General features: G+C 39.7%; 1 protein-coding gene across 1 annotated transcript in view; it reads right to left on the bottom strand.

Moving 5' to 3' along the window:
- The window catches only part of PHKA2 (phosphorylase kinase regulatory subunit alpha 2), a 74,563-nt gene that overhangs the window by 12,301 nt on the left and 39,220 nt on the right, over positions 1 to 23,042 (bottom strand). The window contains exons 16-29 of the mRNA XM_025201101.1: positions 17,870 to 17,979; positions 16,830 to 16,974; positions 16,218 to 16,296; positions 14,951 to 15,120; positions 14,218 to 14,391; positions 12,213 to 12,301; positions 10,637 to 10,770; positions 8,503 to 8,659; positions 5,857 to 5,936; positions 5,546 to 5,624; positions 5,276 to 5,405; positions 3,791 to 3,892; positions 2,948 to 3,066; positions 570 to 623 (exon numbers count right to left, since the gene is read on the bottom strand). Coding sequence (XP_025056886.1) covers positions 570 to 623; positions 2,948 to 3,066; positions 3,791 to 3,892; positions 5,276 to 5,405; positions 5,546 to 5,624; positions 5,857 to 5,936; positions 8,503 to 8,659; positions 10,637 to 10,770; positions 12,213 to 12,301; positions 14,218 to 14,391; positions 14,951 to 15,120; positions 16,218 to 16,296; positions 16,830 to 16,974; positions 17,870 to 17,979 — 1,622 coding nt within the window. The remainder of the gene's footprint in view (positions 1 to 569; positions 624 to 2,947; positions 3,067 to 3,790; positions 3,893 to 5,275; positions 5,406 to 5,545; positions 5,625 to 5,856; positions 5,937 to 8,502; positions 8,660 to 10,636; positions 10,771 to 12,212; positions 12,302 to 14,217; positions 14,392 to 14,950; positions 15,121 to 16,217; positions 16,297 to 16,829; positions 16,975 to 17,869; positions 17,980 to 23,042) is intronic.

The raw sequence follows: 23,042 nt of genomic DNA, 5'->3' as shown, positions 1-23,042 counted from the left end.
AGTGATTTAAACTGTGGCTTCATATGCATTACACTTAAAATCAGAGGGCCTGGTTTAAAATGCTTACTCAGGCCCAGAAGTACACATGAATTTGGAGGGAATTTCACCCAGGTCCCTGGGTGTGTATCACAATGGGGCTAGAAAAGACCATATAGTAAGTGAAATGCTGCCAACATCCTACTCAACCAGTATCACAAGGAAGTTTTTATTAATTAAAATGTATTATAAACCTCTAAAATATAGTGGATGCCACTCCTATTTCCACATTACCTCTAAACATTCAGGGCTGGAAAACAATTTAATTGGGCGGTCAAGTAGGTAATTTCAGCACGACACCTAAAGTTTAAAAGCACTAACGTGGAAAATTTAACTTTAGTTGCAAGAGACTGGGAATAAGAACTCATTCCCCATGAGGGGGAACCCCCACAAAAATCAGAATTTCAGAGAAAAAAGGAAAGAAAAAAGGAGAAAGGAAAATAATGTTCCATAAGGGGAAAGCTGCCTGTTGTAGGTCACTCCCTTCAGAGGAAGCAGAAAAACAGATTGCAAATCTCTGAACAGTGTTTTACCGTTGACCTGGAAGCGTGTATGCTGCTGGTCATGGAATGGCCCCCATAAAAGAACTACAAAACAGAAATAAAAACCAACGAGTCAGACGACTATGACAGGAGAGAAGTAAGGCAAGGTGACACACGTGTAAAAACAAACAAGCAAGGAAGCAAGCAAACGAGGATTAAACTGCCTCCGTTCATACAAAAGAAAAGCATTCCATTAGCTGGCCTGTGACCTCACACCAGTGCAATCCCATTGCTGTCAGAGGGTAATCCTGATTCACACCACTGTAAGTGAAATCGCAAGCTGAGAGATCCTTTATGGCTGAGGACTTTCTGATTTTTTTTACATTCCCCCGTTGCTATGGAACCACAAGCTTTCCACAGAATCTGCCTGAGGCAACACGGATATATATATATATATAAAAAAAAGATTAAAAAAGCAGTCTCCACATGACGCAGAGCTGGCACTGCAAGTTTCTATTTTTTATTCAGTATCCATTATAGTGTCAACAGCTTGTATTAGTACTTAAAAGTTATCCCATATTTTGGAATCAGACAGGCAGGCTGGCAATGCTTAACAAAACTAATGATGCAGCACACTAACAAAAATGGTCAGATGCTGATTGATACCTAGAACAAATTCCCAATATCTTTATTTTCAGTTAAACCACATTTAACAGCACCTTACGGACATGCTGCAAGACTAATGGGCCTGATTTTCAGAAATGCTGAGCACCTGCAGAAATCAGTGCAAATGGGAGGTAGTCAGCATATTAGAAAAGCAGCATATAAAGAGTAGAATATAAACATTTAAAGACAGAATATTCACTGTCAAACTGATGTCTTGGAGTCAGGGTTTTATCCCCGATAGCTCAAGGAGACAGCAGGAATCAGCTGAAATAGAAAAGTAATCGCATGGCAGTAGAAATACATGACTCCTTTTCTGTATCGAAATGGCATCTCTCCTTCAAACTGATGATAATCTCAGGAAGCATCTTTTTGCATTACATTTCAGCATAGCTGCTACTGTGCTGCATCTGTATTCAGAATAATGTAAGAACACTGCTATCTGGTGGCTGGTTGGGTAATCAAAAGCAGAACAGAAAGTCTTAAAGTAGGAAAACACTCAAGTCAGATGCTGCCAATTTGACGTGTGCTACTGATATTCATACTCTTTAATTTGTATAGCTGTATCAATTATTAGAGATTTTCAGAGACTGAAATATAAGCCCTTTTGACTATAACTACAATCTAACAGCAGTTTCATAAGCAAAACTGCACTGTAATAATAAATTAAATCATTTCCTATGTCAACATTGCAGTGTTGTGTATTCAGATCATAAAAAGCTTCTTGGTTCCCACATTTTAGGATGAAGTTTATATAATGACATAGTAAGAGGAAAGGTTAAAATGCATTCCTACATTGCATTAGTTATTTCATCAGCACTTAACCTCCTATTCATCTAGAATACAATACTAGTCTGCAATTAAATAAATATATAGAAAAAACCCCCAAATAATTTGGTCATGTAAATAAAAATTGAATGTATTATACTTCTCAAGGATGTCTAGATATAGTAACCAGCACAGAAAAACTCTAGCTGTCTTGGTACGTACTTTATACTGTATATGAATTGGGATAGTACATAAATCCCTATGCCTGTTCAGATAAGAATGTTTCTTTTCCTTCCAACCTGCAAAATGCCATACTGAACATAGGTCTAACAGTGGTTCTCAACCTTACTGGAATTGAGGCACTCCTCGCTAAACTCCAGGAACACCTCCATTCTGGCATCCAATTTAAAAAACTAATGTACATATTACAGTACTTACCTCCTTGCAGGGATCAGGGCAGTGGGAGTGGGGGATCGGCCAAGCAGGGACAAACTTGATCCTGTGCGTGCTTATCTGCTTACCTCCTCATACCCTGGGGCACCCTTCAAAGGATCTCATGGCACCCTAGTTTGAGAATCACTGATTTAACATGACCCATGTGTCAAGTTGATGTATACCTCTTTGTGGTGCAAAATACTACTTGAATCCAAGATTTTTAGCATTCATATTACTTAATAAAACCAAGAATTCAGTCTAAATTCAGGTGCCTTTACTGCTTTAGAAAACTACAGGTGGCTGATTTTTTTCTAAATTGAATATCTGCATTAAAAAAAAAGAAACATTTCTTTAAAAATATTTTCCTTTTTTTTGTTTTTTTAACAGCCAACTATACTGCATGTGAGTAAATAAAAAGGAAATTCTTGTAACTCACCACGAATGTAACCGAAGCTAGAAATAAAACATTCAGTTTGCAAACTGCTCTCCCCTTTGCACTCAGGACATTTAATCTTTTCTTCAATCCTTGGATGGCATAAGAAGTACTCAGACAGGGCCCTCACCTGTTTCATTTCACTCTTTAGTCTATTAATGCCACTCCTCTCTGTTTTAGTTGCTCCAGTGTGGCCCATTTCATGAATGGAAATTGCAGGGCTGGATGAAGTGGAATCTAGAGGTCGCACTAAAACAGAAGCAAGACCGTTTTATTCATCAAATGCAGCCACTCACTATGTTTAAACAATAATAAAAACCACAAATCAATGGCTGGAAGGCAGGCACAAGGAACCTATAGCTATTATGCTCCTACACAGGAGGCCATTCTAGTTCTTGCATTTTGGCTAGCCCTGACAGCAACCTTAGTCTCCCTGACATGTGGCACTGCTTCTCATCTTTAAAACACTGGGTACAAATCTACCCACAATGCTTAGCTTACTCCTTTTGTCTAGAAAATTCACATATTTCTGCAGACCTCTCCAGATATGATTAAGCTGCCTTATAATAGGGCTGGATTCAAAATTCTTTAGTTCTGAATAATATTTGGAAACTGGAATGAATAATCATATTTGGTGTTTTTGGAGATTAAATCACTATGTTCCATAAATGATCTGTATATTTTTAAAGCAGAGACGCTGCAGACAAAACAACTTAAAATTAACTCTGCATTTAAATAGCTGTCATTTAGCATTAAGTCATAATCAGGGATTTTGGTTTTCTTTGATAAAAAAATTCCCCAATTTTCAGATTAAAAAAGTAACCCCAAATCTACATTTTTCCGTGATTAAAATGAAATCAAAATGTAGACTTGGGGTTACTTTTTTAAATCTGAAATTGGGGATTTTTTTTAAATCAGAGAAAACCAAGATCTCTGGTCATAATACATCCAAGGACCCAAACAGACTACTTACTGCTTCTTTCCACACCAAACTCTTTTCCACTCAGAATATGATGCAGAAGGTTTTTCATATCAAAGGGGCTTAGATTCATTAAGCTTTCTGAAGCTTCTTCACCTAGTAAAAACATTATCAATTAGTCAAACAGCAACTTTCTAGGGAAAAAAAGCAAGGAAAAAATACTGATTAGCCTATCAGACTCTAAAGACCAGGGACTTAACATAGACAATGACTTTATGGTCCATTACAATCTACCAGATACTTGCTTACCTCTGCACTTCACAGATGATAATGGTACTCCTGAAATATCCAGCTCTCCGCTAATCAGGGGTTTACTACATCTCTCTTGTTTGTTAGCTACCTGATAATTTCTTATGGATTCTGTTTTTATTTACATATGGAGTTTTACGCATCTTTGTTCCACCCACTATTTAACTCTGCTGTGCTTGCTTCTCTCCTAGAGACCTAAATAATGGTACTGTGATACCTGTCACAACCCAAAGGGTGTGATTTTTGTTTTTGTGTGCTTCGGCACTGCTAAATTGTCCCCGCTAAATTACAGCTTCCTTGCACGGTGTTTTCTGCTGCAAAAGAGAACCCCAGTGCAAGGGAAAATTTCCCGCCAATTTGAAGCTTTCTTTGCAGGGTGCATTTCTTTGTTGCAGGGAGGAGGAGACTTCACGCTGTGTGAAGATCTCTAAGCGCTGCGGATCCTTACGGACCCAGTGCATTTAAAGCAGGCAACAGGGGTCTGATCACCCTCTAGCCTCTCCCCGTCGCCGAGCGCAGTCCAGACGTATCCCTTCCCGCGCGCAAAAGAACCGGACCCACGGAGCCTAGCAAACTTCGTGTGAATCCTTGACCGATCTCAGAGCTCTTCTACCCGGGTTCGAGTCCTGCAGGTTTATTTTGCCGTCGCCGAAACCCTTTGCGACGTACCCTTGTATTTTTCATCTTTCCGTCGCCGGAACCCTTTGCGACGTACCCTCGTGCCCTGCAGGTTCGAGTTTTGTTTTCTTTCCTGTCTGTAACCGCAACTTAAGCAAGTTTTCCAGCCTGCACCACTGCCATCTCGGTGTAAGTAAACAATCTTTTAAACTACCGCTAAGCGTTTGTGCCTAATTCCAGCTCGACGGCCTTCCCTCTCCGACCCGGCGTGCCCGGGCTGCTGGCCACAGCCCGCGTGCAGCACGGAAAAGGGCTCGGGTCGCTCCCGGCCCGCACAATACCCAAAAGCTTTTCTAAATCTATCTAAACCAACCATGCAGCTGGTCCAATAAAAGACATCACCCATAAAAACTCTTACCTCTCATATTTCCTGCATGGTTATATAACATCCGCACATAAGAATATTGCTTTAGAGTGTTCACTTAAGAGGGGATTTTAATAATTTAACTTAATTTTTTAAAGAGGCAAACATATATCATCCCTTTTTAACATTCGGGTGGAGAGGGAAGAGGTATTTGTTTACTGCAATATCAAAAGTACAAATGGCTTTACCTGAACAGTTTAGACTCCGAGCCAGCTCAGTGGCCATCACCTGAATTATTAATCCAATACGGAGCCTGAGCATCTCTGCAAAAAGGCTGGGCTGTGACCTAACATACATTGCCAAATACACCATTATTTCCTGTGGGAGCAAATTAAAAGACAACTATTTATTGGCAGTCATCTTGACGCTTACCATAAACAGACAGCACAAGAAACGGGCATTCAATTAGGTGCAGCACGAGGAACACTCTTCCTGCACGTTTTATACCTATTTATTACCTGTGTAAGAACTGCAATACTGATGTCTTGTCCGCTGGCTTCGTAAATTAGATTTGTTAGCTCATCAGGTGACAAAGGCCTAGGAAAAGTGAATCAAACAATTAAGAGCAACCATGATGCTTAGTCATTTTGTACATGCATTAAAATGAGTTTTGATACTTTGTTAAGATTCATGTTATGATACAACTCTGCCTGGAAGGCCTGTTACAGCAAAAGACTAGCTATTCTTTCTGAACACAGTATTTGGAAACATTACACCACAGAAATGTGGAGAGGCAAGATGTACACACCTAGGAGGAGGTAACACTTACGTAGTGATGGTTTTTTCTCGAGGCTCAGGCGGAAGGCCTACGGTGAGCTGTTTGTGGTGTGACAGGAGGTCTGTGCAAGCCTGTTAAAGCATGACAGAGAAAGCAAGAGAGTGGCCTTTGTTAACTGATGGGGAAATACTTTTTTAACTCAAGGTGATAACATACCCCTCCTATGGGAATTCTTCATTGTGGACAAATTTGCTAAGGGACACATATTTGGAGAAAGATCCCCAGCTGCAGTAGACTGTCATAGCTCCAGTGAAGTCAATGGAACTATTATAGTTCGACCCAGGCTGATGCCAATGCAAACCAACCCTGATCCCAATGAGAACAATGGTGCAGGGGAGCAGAGTAAGAAACCTATGGGAATATTCCAACCCTTACTGTAATGTTACTACTTGTAGGGGTGGATCCAGAGGGGGTGCAGTAGTACGGCTTTGGATTGAAGTGCACCACAGGAGCCTCCTGGGACTTTTTAAAGGCTCTAAAAGCATATGAAAATCCTCCCTCCCTTCTCCTTTCTGCTCATGACTCCTCCCCACTTCCCTGAATTCCCACTTCTCTGCCTTCCTCTGTTGTCCTGGGGGCATGGCTCAGAAGCAGTGGGCCTGCTCCAGAACTGGGCAGGGTGGTGGGGAAGAACTAGTCTCCAGCCATCCTGTTGCCCCTGTCCCCTCTCCAGCTGAGCCCAGTTCCCACTCAGCCCAGCTGAGTTTGGAGGCTCTCCATCCCCAAACAGTGGAGAAAGCAGCAGCAGCAGGCAGGGGAGCAGGGAGACAGAGGATTGGAAAGGACCAGCCTCTGACCAGGAAGGGTAAGGGAGGAGGGATTTTCATCCTCTTTAAACACTTTGGGTATTTATACACATGATGCTGAAGTCTGCTGGAGTGTGGTAATTACCATGCTCCAGCGGACTCAATTAATCAAATCTGCTCCAACATGCTGTAATTACAGCATGTCAGAGCAGCTTCTGCATGTGTATAGGTGCCCTTTAAAGTCCCGAGAGGCTCCTATGGTGTGGTCTGCCATTGCTGGTGGGGATGAAGGAGGCTAGGAGCAGGAGGTGCAGCTAGCCCTGTGGGTTGCTGCTTCTGCACCTCACTTGGAACATTTTACAGCTAGTAGCCATCCTATGAATAACTGCATACTTTCAAAATATAGCCAATTTATGCCTAAATAGGTGCTGTCATGTGTTACTTTTTATGCTGGTCTTATAAAAGCAGGCTGGCTTCTGCTTAACTGTTGGAGGGCCCTGAACTGAAGCTGGTGACAGTGGAGCAGTATTTCCCCCTTTTTTGGGAATCTAGGACACCTCCTTCAGGGAGATTAAACAAATACCTTCTGCCTAGTTGACTGTCAAGCCCCTATTGTCTTAAAATTTAGACATGCTCCAAACTAGCTGGTCTATTGTGTCCCTTCAGGGGGACAAGCCAACAGCAAGCCCTACATTTGGAGAAACAATACAGTATCTGCAAGTTTTGGAGCTACACAAGCTTTATCAAAACAGGACATTCGCTGAATGAGAGTCACAGCTTTAACACGGTATTACATAGGCTGAAACAGCAAGCCTAAAACATGGCCAGAAATTATAGCAAGGATCAATTCTTGGCACCTTACCATGAACTGGCACATGCAGGTAAATTTAAGGGTATGTCTACACTAATAATTAGGGTCAACCCTCAAATAGCCCAAGCCAAATAAATTGTCCTGAATTTTCATCTGTACCTTGCCTGGAAGTTGCTACATACCTATTCCTCAAGAAAAGCTCTTCAAGAAATCAAATCTGCAGGCTATTTGTATCTACTTTTGTGCTTAACTCCAAGTCAAGCACAGGAAATTTTGGAATTACTGCAACATCTGGGTACAGTTCAAAACACACTGTGGGGAGGGTCAGGCTAACAGAAGGCAAGCTCCCAGGCTGTGAATCAGCAGAACTTCCAAGATCAGGCTGGACTGTTGCTGGCAGCTGAGCTTAAGGATTGTCCAAATAAATGGTGAGAGTGAGGGCACCCATAAGGCTGTCCCTACCCAACACAGTAAACATAGCCTGACAGACAGGCTTACAAACAGCAGAAAGGAAATCAACTTGTCTATAATCAAACTCCATTATTCACTTATCTAGTTCCAGATACTTTGTCATTCTTGTACAACTCAACATAGTTCTACTGTATTGCTCTAAGGTTTTTGGAGCACAAATCACCTTTTTCTTGTGTTTCTGCACTTGTCTATGACCAGGGGTTGTAGGCACTAAAGTAATCCATTATGAACACTTTGGTTTCCAAAACATTTTTAAAGCACTACCTAACCTCTTCCCTTACCTCTGAGTCTGTCATTCTCATTTCATTAATCTATAATCCTCAACTCTTTAAAATACCCAGGCAACCTCTCTCAAGTTTTACCCTGCTTCTCTGAAAAGTTCTAGGCAGGCATGATGGATATCATTAAGTCTTGCTGCTTTTCTAAAATATTCTGAAGTACACTATTTGCTTTAACACATTATTGTGAAGCAATACTAGAAGGCAGCAAGCAGAAGCCACCTTTGAATTATCCTCTGAATGTTAGCAAACACACTCTTCAAGAATCATCATGTTTTGGGAAATGTAGGACCTTTAATGAAGTGACAGACAACCTTTATTTTTGTTATACCTCAGCCAGGACTTCCACTTTCTTTTTTAGCATGCCAGAAATGTATCGGATCAAACCCCACTCTTGATTCAGGCCTGCCTTGCTGTAGAGCTCATTAAGCAGACAACGAACAGTGACTCCATACTGTCCATTTAGCTCTGTATTCCAGTCAGGACCTCTGCCACAAGAGAAACAAAGAAAAGATTACTTTGATTAGATGCATCCAGAAGCAAAAAAATGACAGATAACTAAAGATCCTAAGTCCAGAGACAGGGCAGATGGTAAAACATAGGAAGCAAAACCCCTTTATAAACTGAGCCTTGCAATACTGAGTCAGGCTGTCCAATACTAATGCAGCAGAATACTTAAGAAAAGAGTTTGTAAAAGCAGTATTGAGAAGTTGAGCCCTCAGTGGAAGTCAGTAAGATTTGGGCATATAAATCCCCCTTGCTTTTTTTTGAAAATCCCAGCCTTAAGCAACTGCTTAACTTTAGGCGTGTCAGGACTTCTACTGAAGTCAGTGGAACTGTTCCCGTGCTTTAAGTGAACCAGGTACCTAGATGCCATATTGGACAACGCTGTGCAGACAGAAACCTAGAAGAATAGCTTTCACCAATCACACTGAAGACTGCATCAGTTTTTGAGATGTATCAGGGGCTTCCAATAGATTTTCACTTTGGACTTTGTCATGTTGTTAATCAAATTTCCACACTTTTTGTCCTATTAAGATTGTATTCCTTCATGTAATAGGAAAGGTGTTATAGTGCTGCCACTGTCATGAGAAAAGTACTGAAAGAGGCAGTGATTATATTTCTGTAACTGAGGCCTGGGTATGGGAATTCTGCCCTCTAGCAACAGATTACAGAAATCCAGATGCTCTGGAGAAACTGTTGATGATGACACAGAACTAAGGCTTCCCTTCTTGGAAGGATATATATAACTTTTCACATTTCTAAACACTGGAAAGAAAAGGGCACAAAGAGGAGCTGAAAAAAAGCTCGTTTGTTCATTTCTTCCTCTCCTGACCCACTTCAGGAAGCAGCACAATGGTGAGGAACTTGGCTCCCTGCTGTCTATGTTTCATAATATCATGATAATGGTCTTCAACTATTTTTATAGGGTACATCAAAGAGGATTTGCTTTTCAGAAGATGTTGCTGTCACAAAGGCATAAGACAGGGAGGGAAGAGAATGTTATATGTAGCCAAGTAACAAGGCTCCTCAGTGGAAATGTACAAATACGATAACCAGGGCAAAGAAGATGCAGCAAAATGAATCTTCTAGACATGCTCAGAAAGACCCAGCTGTGAGAAACAGGACAGAAAAGTAAATGAAAGATCAATCTATGGGGCATTAGGAAAGTCCAGCAGGAAGTGAAGCTAACTCTGCCAATATCCCATAGCTTTCCCACAATAATAATAGTAATAATTATTATTATTAAAAAAAACCCCACCCAGATGTGCGCATTAGAAAATTCTCTCTGACAAGTTGACTCTGGATTAAATTAGGGCCCTGTTCTTATCACCTGTTTAGTCACAGGTCTACTGTGCTACATTCAACAGCTTGGAGTAGACATTCCCCAAAGGATTTTGAGAAGTGTTGAGGTTTAAGCCAATGGTTCACTTAAATACAGACAAAACAAATGGTCAGATATTAAAATGTGTCCTACTTGAATAAAGGGATGCACTCTATGCTACTGAAACAAATGTCTACAGTTTCTCCAAAAGTTTTGGAAATATCTATGTGCGTTCCAACTTGCATATAAACTTCATTAACTAAATTAACTGTGAACAACAACAACAACAACAATGAATCAGATCCTGGTTTTGCCTATATGGAGGGCTTACATATTTGATTTCACTGAGCTTTGTTTCAGACATGCAATGCCTGTTCATATTCTTATACTGAACACCCTTGCTTTTGTTATTAGCTGTGTTTACCATCATGTCACCTACAATCTGTATATCCATATATATGTATGTTTGATATTAAATATATTTCATGGAAAATCATCATGGTACTTAAGGTACCTACAAGCCTTCCTATACAGTGCAAGCTTAAAATCAGTACTGAGATTTTGTATGAGGGCAGTCATGCACATATGACTGTACTTCCAGATGTGCAAGGGACATTGCAGAGAAACATCAATAACTTACTTCATTAAGTACAAGATATATAATATATCTGCTTGATCGTGTAGTGTTGGACACTCCTTCAACTGTTCAACTAATTTCTCACAATCCAAATCACCATGAGCATCTTTGGGTAAATGTAAAACAGCTTCAGGATCCTGATTATTAAAAGAAACAGAAAACAAAATAGAAGTACCTGAAAGAACTAATGGAGAAAAAAAGTTCTCGAACTCTCTGGCTATGGAGAGGGAGCCAAGAAAAGGAACACATTAATGCACCTCCTCATCTGAAATATAAATTGATTATGTACTTTGCAGTAAGCTCTTGTGCAGATGAAAAAATAATGACAAATTAAGTCCCAGAAAATGCAGCAGCTGATAGAGAGCCCCTCCCTTAAAAGTCATACTGCATTGTCTCACATGCAACACATACTTTCCCCCCCCAAAAAGAGGCTATAAATTGAAGTGCACATTACACGTGAGAAATACAGTAAGAGCAGTTTCTACCACATACTGGCAAAAGTGAAAGTAAAATCTGCACACAACTCATAGGAATAAAGTAATGAACAGTCTGGGCTCCTTAGCTGCTGCTACTACCTAGTTATTTACTACAAACACAATTTTTTTCCCATCATTCTGCCATTCAAAAACAAGGCGCATATATTCTGTGGCACATGTATGTCAGAAAATATAGTATTTCTGTCCCATTGAATCAACAGAGATTTCATCACTGGAAACCTGTTTTGGGCCATAACAACTAGAAATGATATAAAAGCAGGAAACAAACTATGCTCCTGTGACTTTCTACTACTTTCAAAACTAGAAGTGCATGGGTATTAATCCTTTTCAATTAACACATTTTAGTTGAAAGTAGATTGATTTCCATATATATCTTTACCTCTGCCTACCTAGAAGTGAAGATGTTTATTAAAAATTTTCTTACTGAATAAAAAGATAATGCCATGAATTAAATGAACATGTCAGCAAATCAGATAAGGGCAACACACAACATGTGTTAAATGAATAAAGCCTCTGTTTAATAAGCTATTGAAAATACTACATAACAAATACATATTGAACCATCTATTAGTACCCTGTGTAATACCTGCATAGACAAGCAGTGACCAAGGGGGTTCCTGGCCCTGAACCGTTCTCTAACCACTGTTGGAGTCAACTCTCTGCATTATTGTGGGTTTTGCCTCATGGATCCATTGAGTGACATATCTACCAGCCCTGCCCATGTACTTTCACAAGTCCACCCCACACACTGCTAGGAACACAGTTCCTTGGAGAACAGCTCCAGGGTAGACAGGGTATGGGGAGTACTCTCTCTTTCCCCGTTTTTACTGGTGTCATATTGCTCTGACCCTACTGCCTATCAATCTGCACTTGCCTAGCAGTGGGTGAAGTCAGATTTGCCCCTGAAAGGTGAATGCCAGTTATTTTACTGTTTCAGAGTCACAAAAAGAAACATTTAATACAATAATGTACAGTTAAGTAATATCCAAATGAAGAAGAATCCTCTAATAGCCACATAATCATTCCAAATCCAACTCTACAGCTTACCATTTATGTGTAGCATAAATATTTAAGCAGCTTACCTTTAATTTAAGTGGATGTGGGGAATCAACTAGATTGAGAGATTTCCGGTGAGTGTTTAAAACTTTGGTGGGGAGAGACATGGAAACATCTGAAAAGCCAAGCAAGCAAAAACGTTATTATTAAGAACACATAGAAGGAATGCAAACACCTATGTAAAAAGAATTATGAGGTGAGCATGTCTAAAGCACCTCTAGAAAGCCACGGCACATGCAGCTTCAAAGAAAACTCCATCCTCAGCAGTTTCTCTTCCTTTCTTTAGCACAAGCTGATCCAATATGATTTATAATCTGATGGTGCCCAAAGGCCCAGGCAGCCCAGGGGCTGCATTATGCTATTCTAGTGTCTAGTGAGAGACAGCCTAATCCTCAAAAATGTTAAAATCTATTGACCCAATCTAAGCCATGCATTTGAATCATGTACTTAAAACTGTAAGCATAAGTAGATCTTATTGAGGCAAACAGCCCAAAACAACAGAACACAGGTCAGAAGGAGAGTGAAATACTGTACTACCAACCTAGAAGCTAGGATAAGCACATACACTGTTTATTTCACACTGTTTCTCACAGTCCAGGACAGACTATACATAAAGGATAAAGAAGACAGCTCAGTAAATGTGGACAATATTAACCTATACATTATTTATAAAGAACCTGCTCCAATGCCCACTAAAGTCAATGAGAACCCTTCCATTAACTTCAAATAGACAAGGCGCACTATGTTGATTACATGACTATTTATTCACAGAAAATGGATAAAACTGAATGGCTCCTGGGTACAGTCAGTATATTATTACTATAATATTTTTAACAGTCACATTTTTCACTTGTCCTTCTATTTATGGAATTTATTAAAATCTATTTGCATTTTTTGGCATTAACAATATTTATTTCACAAATTACTAAAATAAAAAAAAATCTATATTATATCTATAATATATATGCATATTATATCTATATTATATATCTATATATAGATTCAATAGCTATTAGATACTGATATAGATATACATCTATATCTACATATAGTTTTATAGATAATTATATATTATATGTATAAAATCTATAATATAATAGATATATTATATAGCTATATCTATCTATATCTAATTTCCAGAGTACAGGCAGTCCTCGACTTACAATGTTTCGAGTTACAGCGTTTCACACTTACAATGTTTATAAATTGACACCCTGTTTCAACTTTACAACACTTAATCCAATGTGACGCCACACCAGTGAACAAGTTCGCTGTGTTGCTCATCTCCCTGGAGAACATCTGTACAAACTTCCTTGAACACTTTCTTTAAGAAAGCAGACAGGACTCCAGAAAAACCTGCAGCCAAGACTCCCGAGAAGACTCCAGCCAAAAACCCTTCAAAAAGTCCAACCAAGAGCCTTTCAAAAAGTCCAGCAAAGTCACCTCAAAGAAGTCCTTCCAAATCAATACAATTGCTGTTTACAATATAAACACATTAATGTAGCTATATTAGTTATCTATAGTCAATCGAGTACAAAAGTCTGGGGGATTTTTAGTGAAAATAGGGTGTCGGGCCTTGCTTCAGGGACCAATCCCCCATTTATAACGTTGTTTCTTGTGAGAAAATTGGTTCCTAGTTACTTTTCGACTTAAGATGCAGTTTTCAGGAACCAGTTGTGTTGTAAGTCTGAGGGCTGCCTGTATAGTAATATGCTGCAAACATGGACTTCACAATATAACCAGAAATTGTGACTTGATTATAATAATTACCTGCAAACACAAGTATAAAATAATTCCAGCCAACAGACCCAGTTACATCTGCTTTCATGTTGTCCAAGTGTTTAATTTAGTTTCAGTTTAACAAAACAACAAACATAGTAACCTCATTAAAAACAAAGGAACACGTGACCTTCTTAATTCTTGGTAAATGACAATTTACTTGCATCGCTGCTTCTCATATTCTGTTACTTAAAAGGAGCTACACAATTTACCTCGAACCAACAGAGTTAAAAAAAATATGGGAGAACATACTTGGAATATCCAACCCCTTTGCTTTGGCCATGATTGACAAGATCTCCTGCGTGGAATGTCCAGCACTGAACACATGAGGGTGATCAGCAGTCCTTGAGAGTGGAGGCAGGTATGACTTGAGTGCTGTACTTTGCAGCATATCATTGATGTACTGGTCCAGCTCATCCTGGCTTTCTGGCAGGAAGCACAGGAAAGAAAAGGTGGACTGAATTAAACAACTGGAAAAGTTTATGTGCATTTCCTTTTTTAAGGTATTACAATTAAAAATAACAAAAGGCAAAAATGAGAGATACAAAAATACAAAGGCCAGATATTTTGCAGGCAAGTGCCACTGTCAACTATTTTTAAAAAACAGAATAACTTGGGGGTAGTAAGGGAACAAAATGTAACCAACATTTCTAAAGACCATGTCCTCATTTTTTCCCTTATAAAGGTAAAGGGTTTTTATGAGCAACCTTACCAGCGCAGGCTCACCTTCCTGGTCAATGCCCTTACATTTATGAATGGTTTAGAAAGAATATACATGCATAAGATAACTACTTGGAGCAATATATGAAAGTGATGTCATCATTGTATTAGCATACGAGACTGACAAACAACTGAACAAAACCATCCTGTGCATATAAATAGCAAAAATTGAGATTTTTGTCCTCCTCTCCAAATTCTGTACTAATGTAAACAAGAGCTATCTTATCTCCTATTCTTATAAATATTTTCAGATAAAAAGTGTTACCTTTATCATAGAAATCTTCTGGATAGCCTTCACATTCATATCCACTTTCAGAACTATAATAGTCTTCACTATGATCATCAAAGAGCTTTCCATCACAGTCTGGATCCAGGAAGCTCAAATACGTATGGAATGATGTGGTAAGAAATTCTGACAGTTGGCCTAGCTTCACCCTGCAAACAGGGAAGTATGCCAGAAAGAATTAACATCTACAGATGTTTATAGGCATTGAGTTTAATTCAACAGCCCTAGAAACCTCTTCAAAATCCAACTAGTCCTTCACTTGATAAAAAGGAAAACAAAAATTGGTGCCAAGCAATAAACATGCCAAGAAAACAGTCATAGACCTGACTGGGTACTACTCTAGTTATAGTAGGGTTGGAGGGTTGTTGTAGATGTGATGGTCCAGGAAGTGTACAAGAGGCAAGGGGACCTGAAGGAGGGTATTTTTACCTAAAAGCTTGTCCAACATATTTCCCAGCTATATAGTTGATATAAAAAGGTAATCACAAGAAAACCCTGCCTCTACTACTCTTAGTTGTTATGTATTCATATGACACTGGTAGCAGTCCAAAACCAGGGTTAGAGCTCCACTATGCAAAGGTGCTGTGCATTCATATAGTGAGAGCACCCGTATGCTGAAGAACTAAAATTCCATATCCCAAACATAGAAGTGGGGCTGACAAGGGTTCATTCACCATAGTTGGAGCCACTTTAATAAAAATGAAATGCTGCAAGTGGGATATAAAGCGGATTTCCCTCTTAGGAAAATGCAGAAAGAAGCAAATCTAATAGAAAAAACAACAGAATGTATACTTAAAATAATGTAGTATGAGCTTCTTTTTACATTATTTTATGTAAAAAAAAAAAAAAGGAAGTGTATATATGTGCATATACAACACATATTAATAATTGAATAATTATGTTCAATTAGGATCATTTCATTTTAAACCATGTATCTTAAAAATAAAACTAACTCTAACCTCAAACACCAAAGAATGATGTTTAATTAAGGTCTAACTTTAAGTATCGGAAATCCCAAAATATTACTCCCTTCATAAAGACTGTAGGTGCTATATTTATAAGTCTGATTATACTTAAAGTTTTACTAAGAACTGTCCTTTGCTATTATCTATCAATCCACCCAGCAGCAAATTCAGGATGAAATTCAATCCAGTGCAGCAGGCCTACACTCTACTTATTTCTACCAAGGATTAAGCAAGACTTAATTCAAAGAAAGTTAACAATATATTTTAGAAAGTGACATTACCTAGCCCCTCCAAAATATCCATCCTCTAATTTTCTTACGCTGGCAAGAACTGATGGATGAATGTCAGAACCATCATCAACTAAAAAGAAAAATGAAAGTTCATAGGGTCTGAAAATAATTTCCTATTTAATATATTTAAAAGAGCATTTGAACATTTTCATACAACCAGTTTTCTTCCTACTAAAACAGTTTTATTTGAAAATGGAAACCAACTCACTGGTTATGATTCCAATAACAGTAGCACAATTATGGGGTTAAGATCTTTGCTGACTTTAGTACTCAAGGTTGGCATTTAGAAACTTTTTCTTAAAGGATACACAAGGCCAGCTCAGCGGTTTACTAGGTGTCCTTTTCAATGCAAGTGAGGCATAGGTTCAAGACAGGCCAGGAGCTATGAGGACAGCTCACAACTCTCAAAAGCCCATGATAGATTTCAAAGGAGTAAAGAAGTGGCTAAGCACAAATGTTAGACACACATTAAGACACAAATGTTAGCCACATTGTTTTCTTGTGTGCTGTTGGCTACAGACTCAGTAGGCCATAACCATTCTATGGACCTCCAGAGTACATCTATTCTGCTTGTGATGGTCAAAGAAATAAAATAAAATTTACTGAGCATTGTATGAGTGATGGGAAAAGTCAGGGTTGGTCTTCCTGTCATCCTCCAACATGAGGTGAGGTATGCCAGCTCTGTTCTGAGCATCTCCACAATCATCCGATTGTCTAGAGCCAGGTAGAAATGATGCTGATCTGTAAACTGGAGAAAAGCAGCAGCAACAACAACAAAAAATATACATAAGTGTGTGCCAGTGCTTTCAAATTTTCAATTTTCTTTCATTCCTCCAGTAAGAGCTAGGCGTACCACTTTGGAAAAAGCTTTAACACAGCCTTGCACAGTACTGCTGTGAAAATGTACAAGCATTAAATCCATTTTCCTATCTTTTACCATCCTGATTATTAATGAAAGAAATTGTATTTCATTTGTCCATAAAAGAAATTACTAGCTCTGGGCAAACAGAATTTTCCAAGGCTAAATTATAGCCACCCATGATAAAGCTACAATTAAGAGTGTAATATTTTGCAGAATAGATAAAAACATTGTTGCAAAATCCAAGCTTCTTGTTAGAAATGTGTATTTAAAAGGACATGTAATATACATTTAAGTGAATAGAAAACATCCTTTCCTTGGTACTACTGGCCATGGCAACAAAATAAGGGGGAGGGGCGGGAATCAGATTCTGTTTTTCCAAAAGTGATACTTATAATTATTGACATTTGTAGCTGGAACATGACTTTCAAATGAAGTCATTAGTAGAATGAACAACTAAGTGAGCAGCAATTCTGAGAAACTATTTATCTCATTGTCTTCATCAAAATTGTAGCTGCCAAAGATTCAACAGAGACTTTGCACTACTGATTGCATGTACCCTTCTCTGAGCCAAAAGCCTAGTGAAGCTGGACTCTGGTTAGGGGAGGACAAAGCTTTATCAGCATTCCCAGCTGGCTGCCCTCCCTCTTCCATAAGACAGCTAAGCAAAGTATAGCTACTTTATCAGTCCTGCTGCGCCTAAAGTGAAGGGACAGTATAGAAAAGCAGAGTTTCATTAGTGATTAGGCCAGAAGTAATTTTCTGGCTCGCTTTGTATGCTCACCTGAGGGGTAAAAGTAAATATTTGATTCCTTATCACGTACAATTTGGAGGTTCCAAGCACACCAATGTGTCGGTATGGTCGCCCACTCAATTTCATGTTCTTGTTCCTCCCTGTAATAATAAAAATATTGTATCTGGGATTTCCTTCCCAAATTACTTAAAAAGGAGAGTTCAAATACCGTTCTTGTACATGGTGTGCTACTAAAACCAATGTTAAATCCTCAGTCAGAAATATTTGTTATGCATATATTAGCTGGAATTGAGACAGAAAAAAGGTTCAAGTGGTATACTGTTACTATCCATCTCAAAGTTTCCACAAGCTCAATCATCATAGATTCTGTACCATACAATCCTAGGTTTCTGAATTTTAACGTGCCTGATTCAAAGTCAGTTCTCACTGATTTCATCTGCCTTCGGATTAGGTCCTCAGAGATGGGTGCTAAATTACCGTAAGTCTTCACCCTCCAGAAACTCCCATTAAGAACAATAGGAGTTGAGCTATTTGCAAGTTTAGCCCTCCCTCAATGTGCATCACAGAAATTGCTATGCTTAATAGTAGTGTCTGAAGCTCGAGAATTAAAAATGACAGCTCCATAAAAAGTTAAGATAATTATAGTATGCACTTGTCTTCAGCTACAAATTATTCTTCTTCAAATTATTTCTGTGTAATAATTCTTTGTACTAAGATTTCTATATTGAAAAAAATCATATCCCTGTCACCTTCTACTGAGACAACTGGACAGGTGTGTGGATGGACAAGAAGGTGCCTTTAATGTTTTTAAAATCTGATCAGGAGGGAAGCAAAGCCCTAAAGAGAGTAAAAAAAAAAAAAGGAAGTAATCAAAACAAGCAGTTACTCCAGCAAAAGTATGAAGCTCTCACTGGCATTTAGGTATATACAAACCTAAGACAGGGAGGGGCCTCTGGAACCACTAAGTCCAGTCCCCAGTATTGGCAGTCACTCACTCTACCCAAGAAATCTCCATAATTGCCACTTTATAGTCCCACAACTACAAGGCATAACACCAAGAGCATGCCACGGATAAAAACAGAGGAGACAAGGGCACTGCCAGTGTTTTGCCATCTTAACAGGAAACCATTTGGGTAATATTTAGTAGTAGTAGCTGCAGTAGTAGTTGATTTACAGCTTTTGCTAAAGTGATACAGTAGAATTAACAATAAAATTATATATTAGATAATAAAATGACATGATTTGTGGTTACTGGTAAAAAAGTATACAATAAAATTACACATTCTACTAATCTGAATGAAAGTAAAATCAAACATAAATGATGATACATAAAAGTAAACAACATGAAGCAATATAAAATACTAGAATAAGAAAAAATAAACCCAGGGAATTCTATTGATTTTGGTCCTTAATTCTTTGTGCAAGCAGTGCAACTACACCTACACGGTCTAGGACAGGCTGCAAGTTGTTAGAGAGGAGTTGAATTAGGTTTTTTTCCTTCCATTAGCTCAGCACTTAAAACTCTCCACTAAGGGAGAGACCAATTTTCCTCTTATTTATTCAAAGAACCAACAAGACCACAAACAGTGATTTAAGTAATCTATTCCATTCTTCCCACAAGAACATATCCTGGTCAAATATGGGATGCATTACCACCTCCCCATGATGACTACAGATCTCAGCGTGAATTAGTCTTGTAATGGCCTCATTGGTTGTGGGTTTGTACTTCAGATATGTAGGTTTCCAGGTCAAAAAAAGGGTTTTGTTAGTTTTATAAAAAGATGAAGTTCTGGGAAAAATCTCACTTTCTGCATATCTGTCTCTGTTCTGGTGTTTTTAATTCTTAAATTTGTATCTTCTTTTAAATATGGGAAAAATATGGTGCAACAGTCAGAATATTTCCCAGGCCATTTTCTGAAGGAGAGTATAATTATTATTTAACCATCCAAACAATGGTTTACTTGGAAGAGAAGAGACTTCTAAAATACACTTCTTAGGGTACCTGATAGGGATACAAGCTCTAATTCTTCTCTGACAGAGCTCTTAATTGAACTAAAGCACTTGCATTAAGCAGACCCGTTTCACGTTGCATGAGCGTTCCCATCTCCACCCATTGTAAAGTCTGGCAGAGATAAAAGCCACATTGAAAAGTAATTAAAATTCTATTTTGGAAAGAACCAAGAGGTCAGTACCCCATAGTCCTGCTCCATACAATAAAATGAACTCTGTCTTGGATCCACAGACCTTCCGCACTGTCAGTACTGTCCTTCCGTCCATCATATTGTAAAAGGATAAAATCCACCACAGGATATTTTTTAATGCTGACATTTTTGTGGTTTTTTTCAGCTCAGCTTTTTATTAAAATAAATTCTGAATTATTTAAAGGAGAACACCTCCTTTAATTTCTTTTTTCTATAAAAGCCATACTCATCTCTTCCTTTCATTACCAAAAACCAATACCTTGGATTTAGCACTATTGATTTCCAAGCCATTTGAGACACATTACTGTTGAAAATCATCTAGTAACCTTTGGGGGCCTATCTGGGATTGTGACATTAATAGCACATGTTCTGCATAAAGTAAGAGAGGGTACAAACACTCAATATTGGGGGTGCATAGAATGGATTCCCTGTTAGCACATGTTTTACATCATTCAAAAACAGATTAAAAAGTAGCAGAGCCAGTTGACATCCTTATTGTACCCCTGTTTTAGTTGGGAAATGAAAGACAGGGCACCACCAATCCCATAATGCACCTTAGACATTGTATTTGAATAGTAAGCAATGATGAATTCTAGGAGAGATTTATTGACAAGTGTTACTGCCACTTTCTTCCATAATTTTAATCTGTTTATGAAGTTCAAAGATCCCTTTAGATCATGAACAGTGTGTGCCCTCGGTAGCTGGGGGGACATGGCTGTGCTGGCGGTGGTGGGAGCCCGGTGGTGGTAAGCACAGAGCTCCTGCAGATGCCACTCGGGTGGAGGGGGCTAGGTGGTGACCACCTGCAGGCACCGCCGGCAGCAGCCAGCAGCGATTGTGGACCGTCCACAGATGCTGCCAGTGGTATCGGCAGCAGGGTGGCAAGGGGCCAACTCACTTTTTGTAAGGGGTGCACCTGCCTTTTTGCAGGGGGTACACCACCACGCATAGAGGGTGCACGTGTCCCACTCTCTACTCTCCTGCCACGTCTTGATGGAAATTATTATGCTGATGTTCTTGCGAGCAGAAGACTGCCTATTGTATTTTGTACGTTGGGGCCTTTTGCCTATACAGGCCTTGACCCCAGTCTTTCTCTAGCTAGGCCTCCCCATCTAAACCCACCACACAGGGTTTGACTCGAAGGATCTAGCCTTTTTCGGAGTCTTGAGGCTCATGGCCCTCTTTTCTGCTCCAATCTGGAGCCTGGCCCCACAGCTAGGGGCCTGCAAGTTCAAATCTGGGGAACGGCCCCGAATCCATGCCACCCCAGTCCACAAAAGGAAAAAAACCCAACAAAACTGCTCCGCACCCAGGTGCACCAGACCACCCTGGCCTTTTAAGATCACGCCTTTTGGCGCCGGGGTCAGTGCACCCCAACATCCTGAGCCCTCACTGGCGCTGGGGCCTATGTACCCCCCAAAAAACATGCCCTAGCGGGCGCCAGGACCCCCACCCCAAAAGCCATGCCCTCGCTGACTCTTCCCTGCCTCCCGCCGAGCACAGCCCTGACTTTCCCCTGCCTCCCGCCACCGAGCTGCCTCAAAACTCGACACATTCCGAAACTTTAGAAACATTCCGAGTGCCCTCATTTCATTTTGAAGTCTTTTGATTCACTTTGATTTCACTGTTTCGAGCTCAAAACGTGTTGAAGCAACTTCAAAACAAAACACCTGTTGAAATTTGCACAACCCTACCAGGAACCTCCAGGTTGTACCTGCTTCATCATTTTCAGTGATATCAGGATGGTACAGTTTTCTAAGCAAAGGCCCATGGTAGGAACCCTTCTGAACCTTTAATCTCTTTGGGGTTGTCCTGCAAGCATGCACACAGCTCTCCTTGAGCTTTCCCTTGCAGGAATCTTCACAAATTGTTCATTGCTAGAAGGGGATGCTCAGTAGAGACAACAGCAGTTTTAAAAACCCTTCCTCAGGTCCTGGGACAGGGAAGGGGGGTTGGAAGGCAAGATCAAAAAAAAGAGAATGAAGACCATCTTTTCACAGCCCTCAGCTTGTAGCTCTTGAACAGGATGCCACTGCAGGGGTCATCATCTGCCATCATCAGCCCCTTACCCATGAAAGGAGTTTCAAAGAGGGGATTAAGGTGCATTATGTTATTTTATAATTTCCTATAGGTCCTGAAATTAAATGGGTCTTTCTCTGCATACGCATCAGAGACCCTTTCTTAGGGCGACTTGTCTATGGGGTCCAGGTAGTGCTCAGCATAAGGATGATTACCACAAAAGAAGTGCACATGATCTACAACTACTACCAGATGTTTAAAACAAAGAACACTCCATGTAATTAACCTCATCATCCACTTGCAAAAGAAAACCAGTACAAAGTAAGGTAAAATCTGGGCCTAAACCAGGCCTTCCTACCCATCAGGAAGATAAGAATTCATTTCTCCCTCCAAGCAGCATGAGTGATTTTCTGATTTTTTCTGCAAGATTTATTTTGCTCAAGGCCCAAATTGAATTATCAAACAAACTTTCTGAGGCTGCTTCAAGCTCTACCTGTAAGCCAGGGGTGTCAAATTCATCACACCCTGAGGGTGCCGAGACCTATAGACAGCACTGTAAACCTAACTGCCACTGGAAATACTGAAATGGACCAGGTAAGTTCTACCCAAAACAGATATCCCTGCCCCTGGTAAAAAGGACCTACCATTGCTGAATCACCCCCATAGTAGACTTTCCTAAGGAAAGAGAGTCCTATGATTCTGTAATCCTGATCCCCAAAATACCCACACCCCTCTGGCAGTAATAATTAGAAAAGTCCACGGTTAATGTTCATTTGGACTGGAATTCTAACTAGAGCCAGGTGAATCTTCTGAATAAATCAGTTTTGTTAGGGGAGCACTGATATAGATTTTGGGGGCCAATATTGATAGCCGATATTTAAGAAATCAGATCAGTATTGGCTGATATGTCATCAGATACTGTTGCCATCAGGTGGTAAGTCCGGTGTGGTGGAAGGAGAGGGAAGGGGTGGGTGTGTGTGTGT

Source organism: Alligator sinensis, unplaced genomic scaffold (genome assembly GCF_000455745.1).
Source record: "Alligator sinensis unplaced genomic scaffold, ASM45574v1 scaffold583_1, whole genome shotgun sequence".
Classification (NCBI taxonomy): domain Eukaryota; kingdom Metazoa; phylum Chordata; order Crocodylia; family Alligatoridae; genus Alligator; species Alligator sinensis.
The sequence above is the reverse complement of the archived record's forward strand: the minus strand, read 5'-3'. Positions and strand labels throughout refer to the sequence as shown.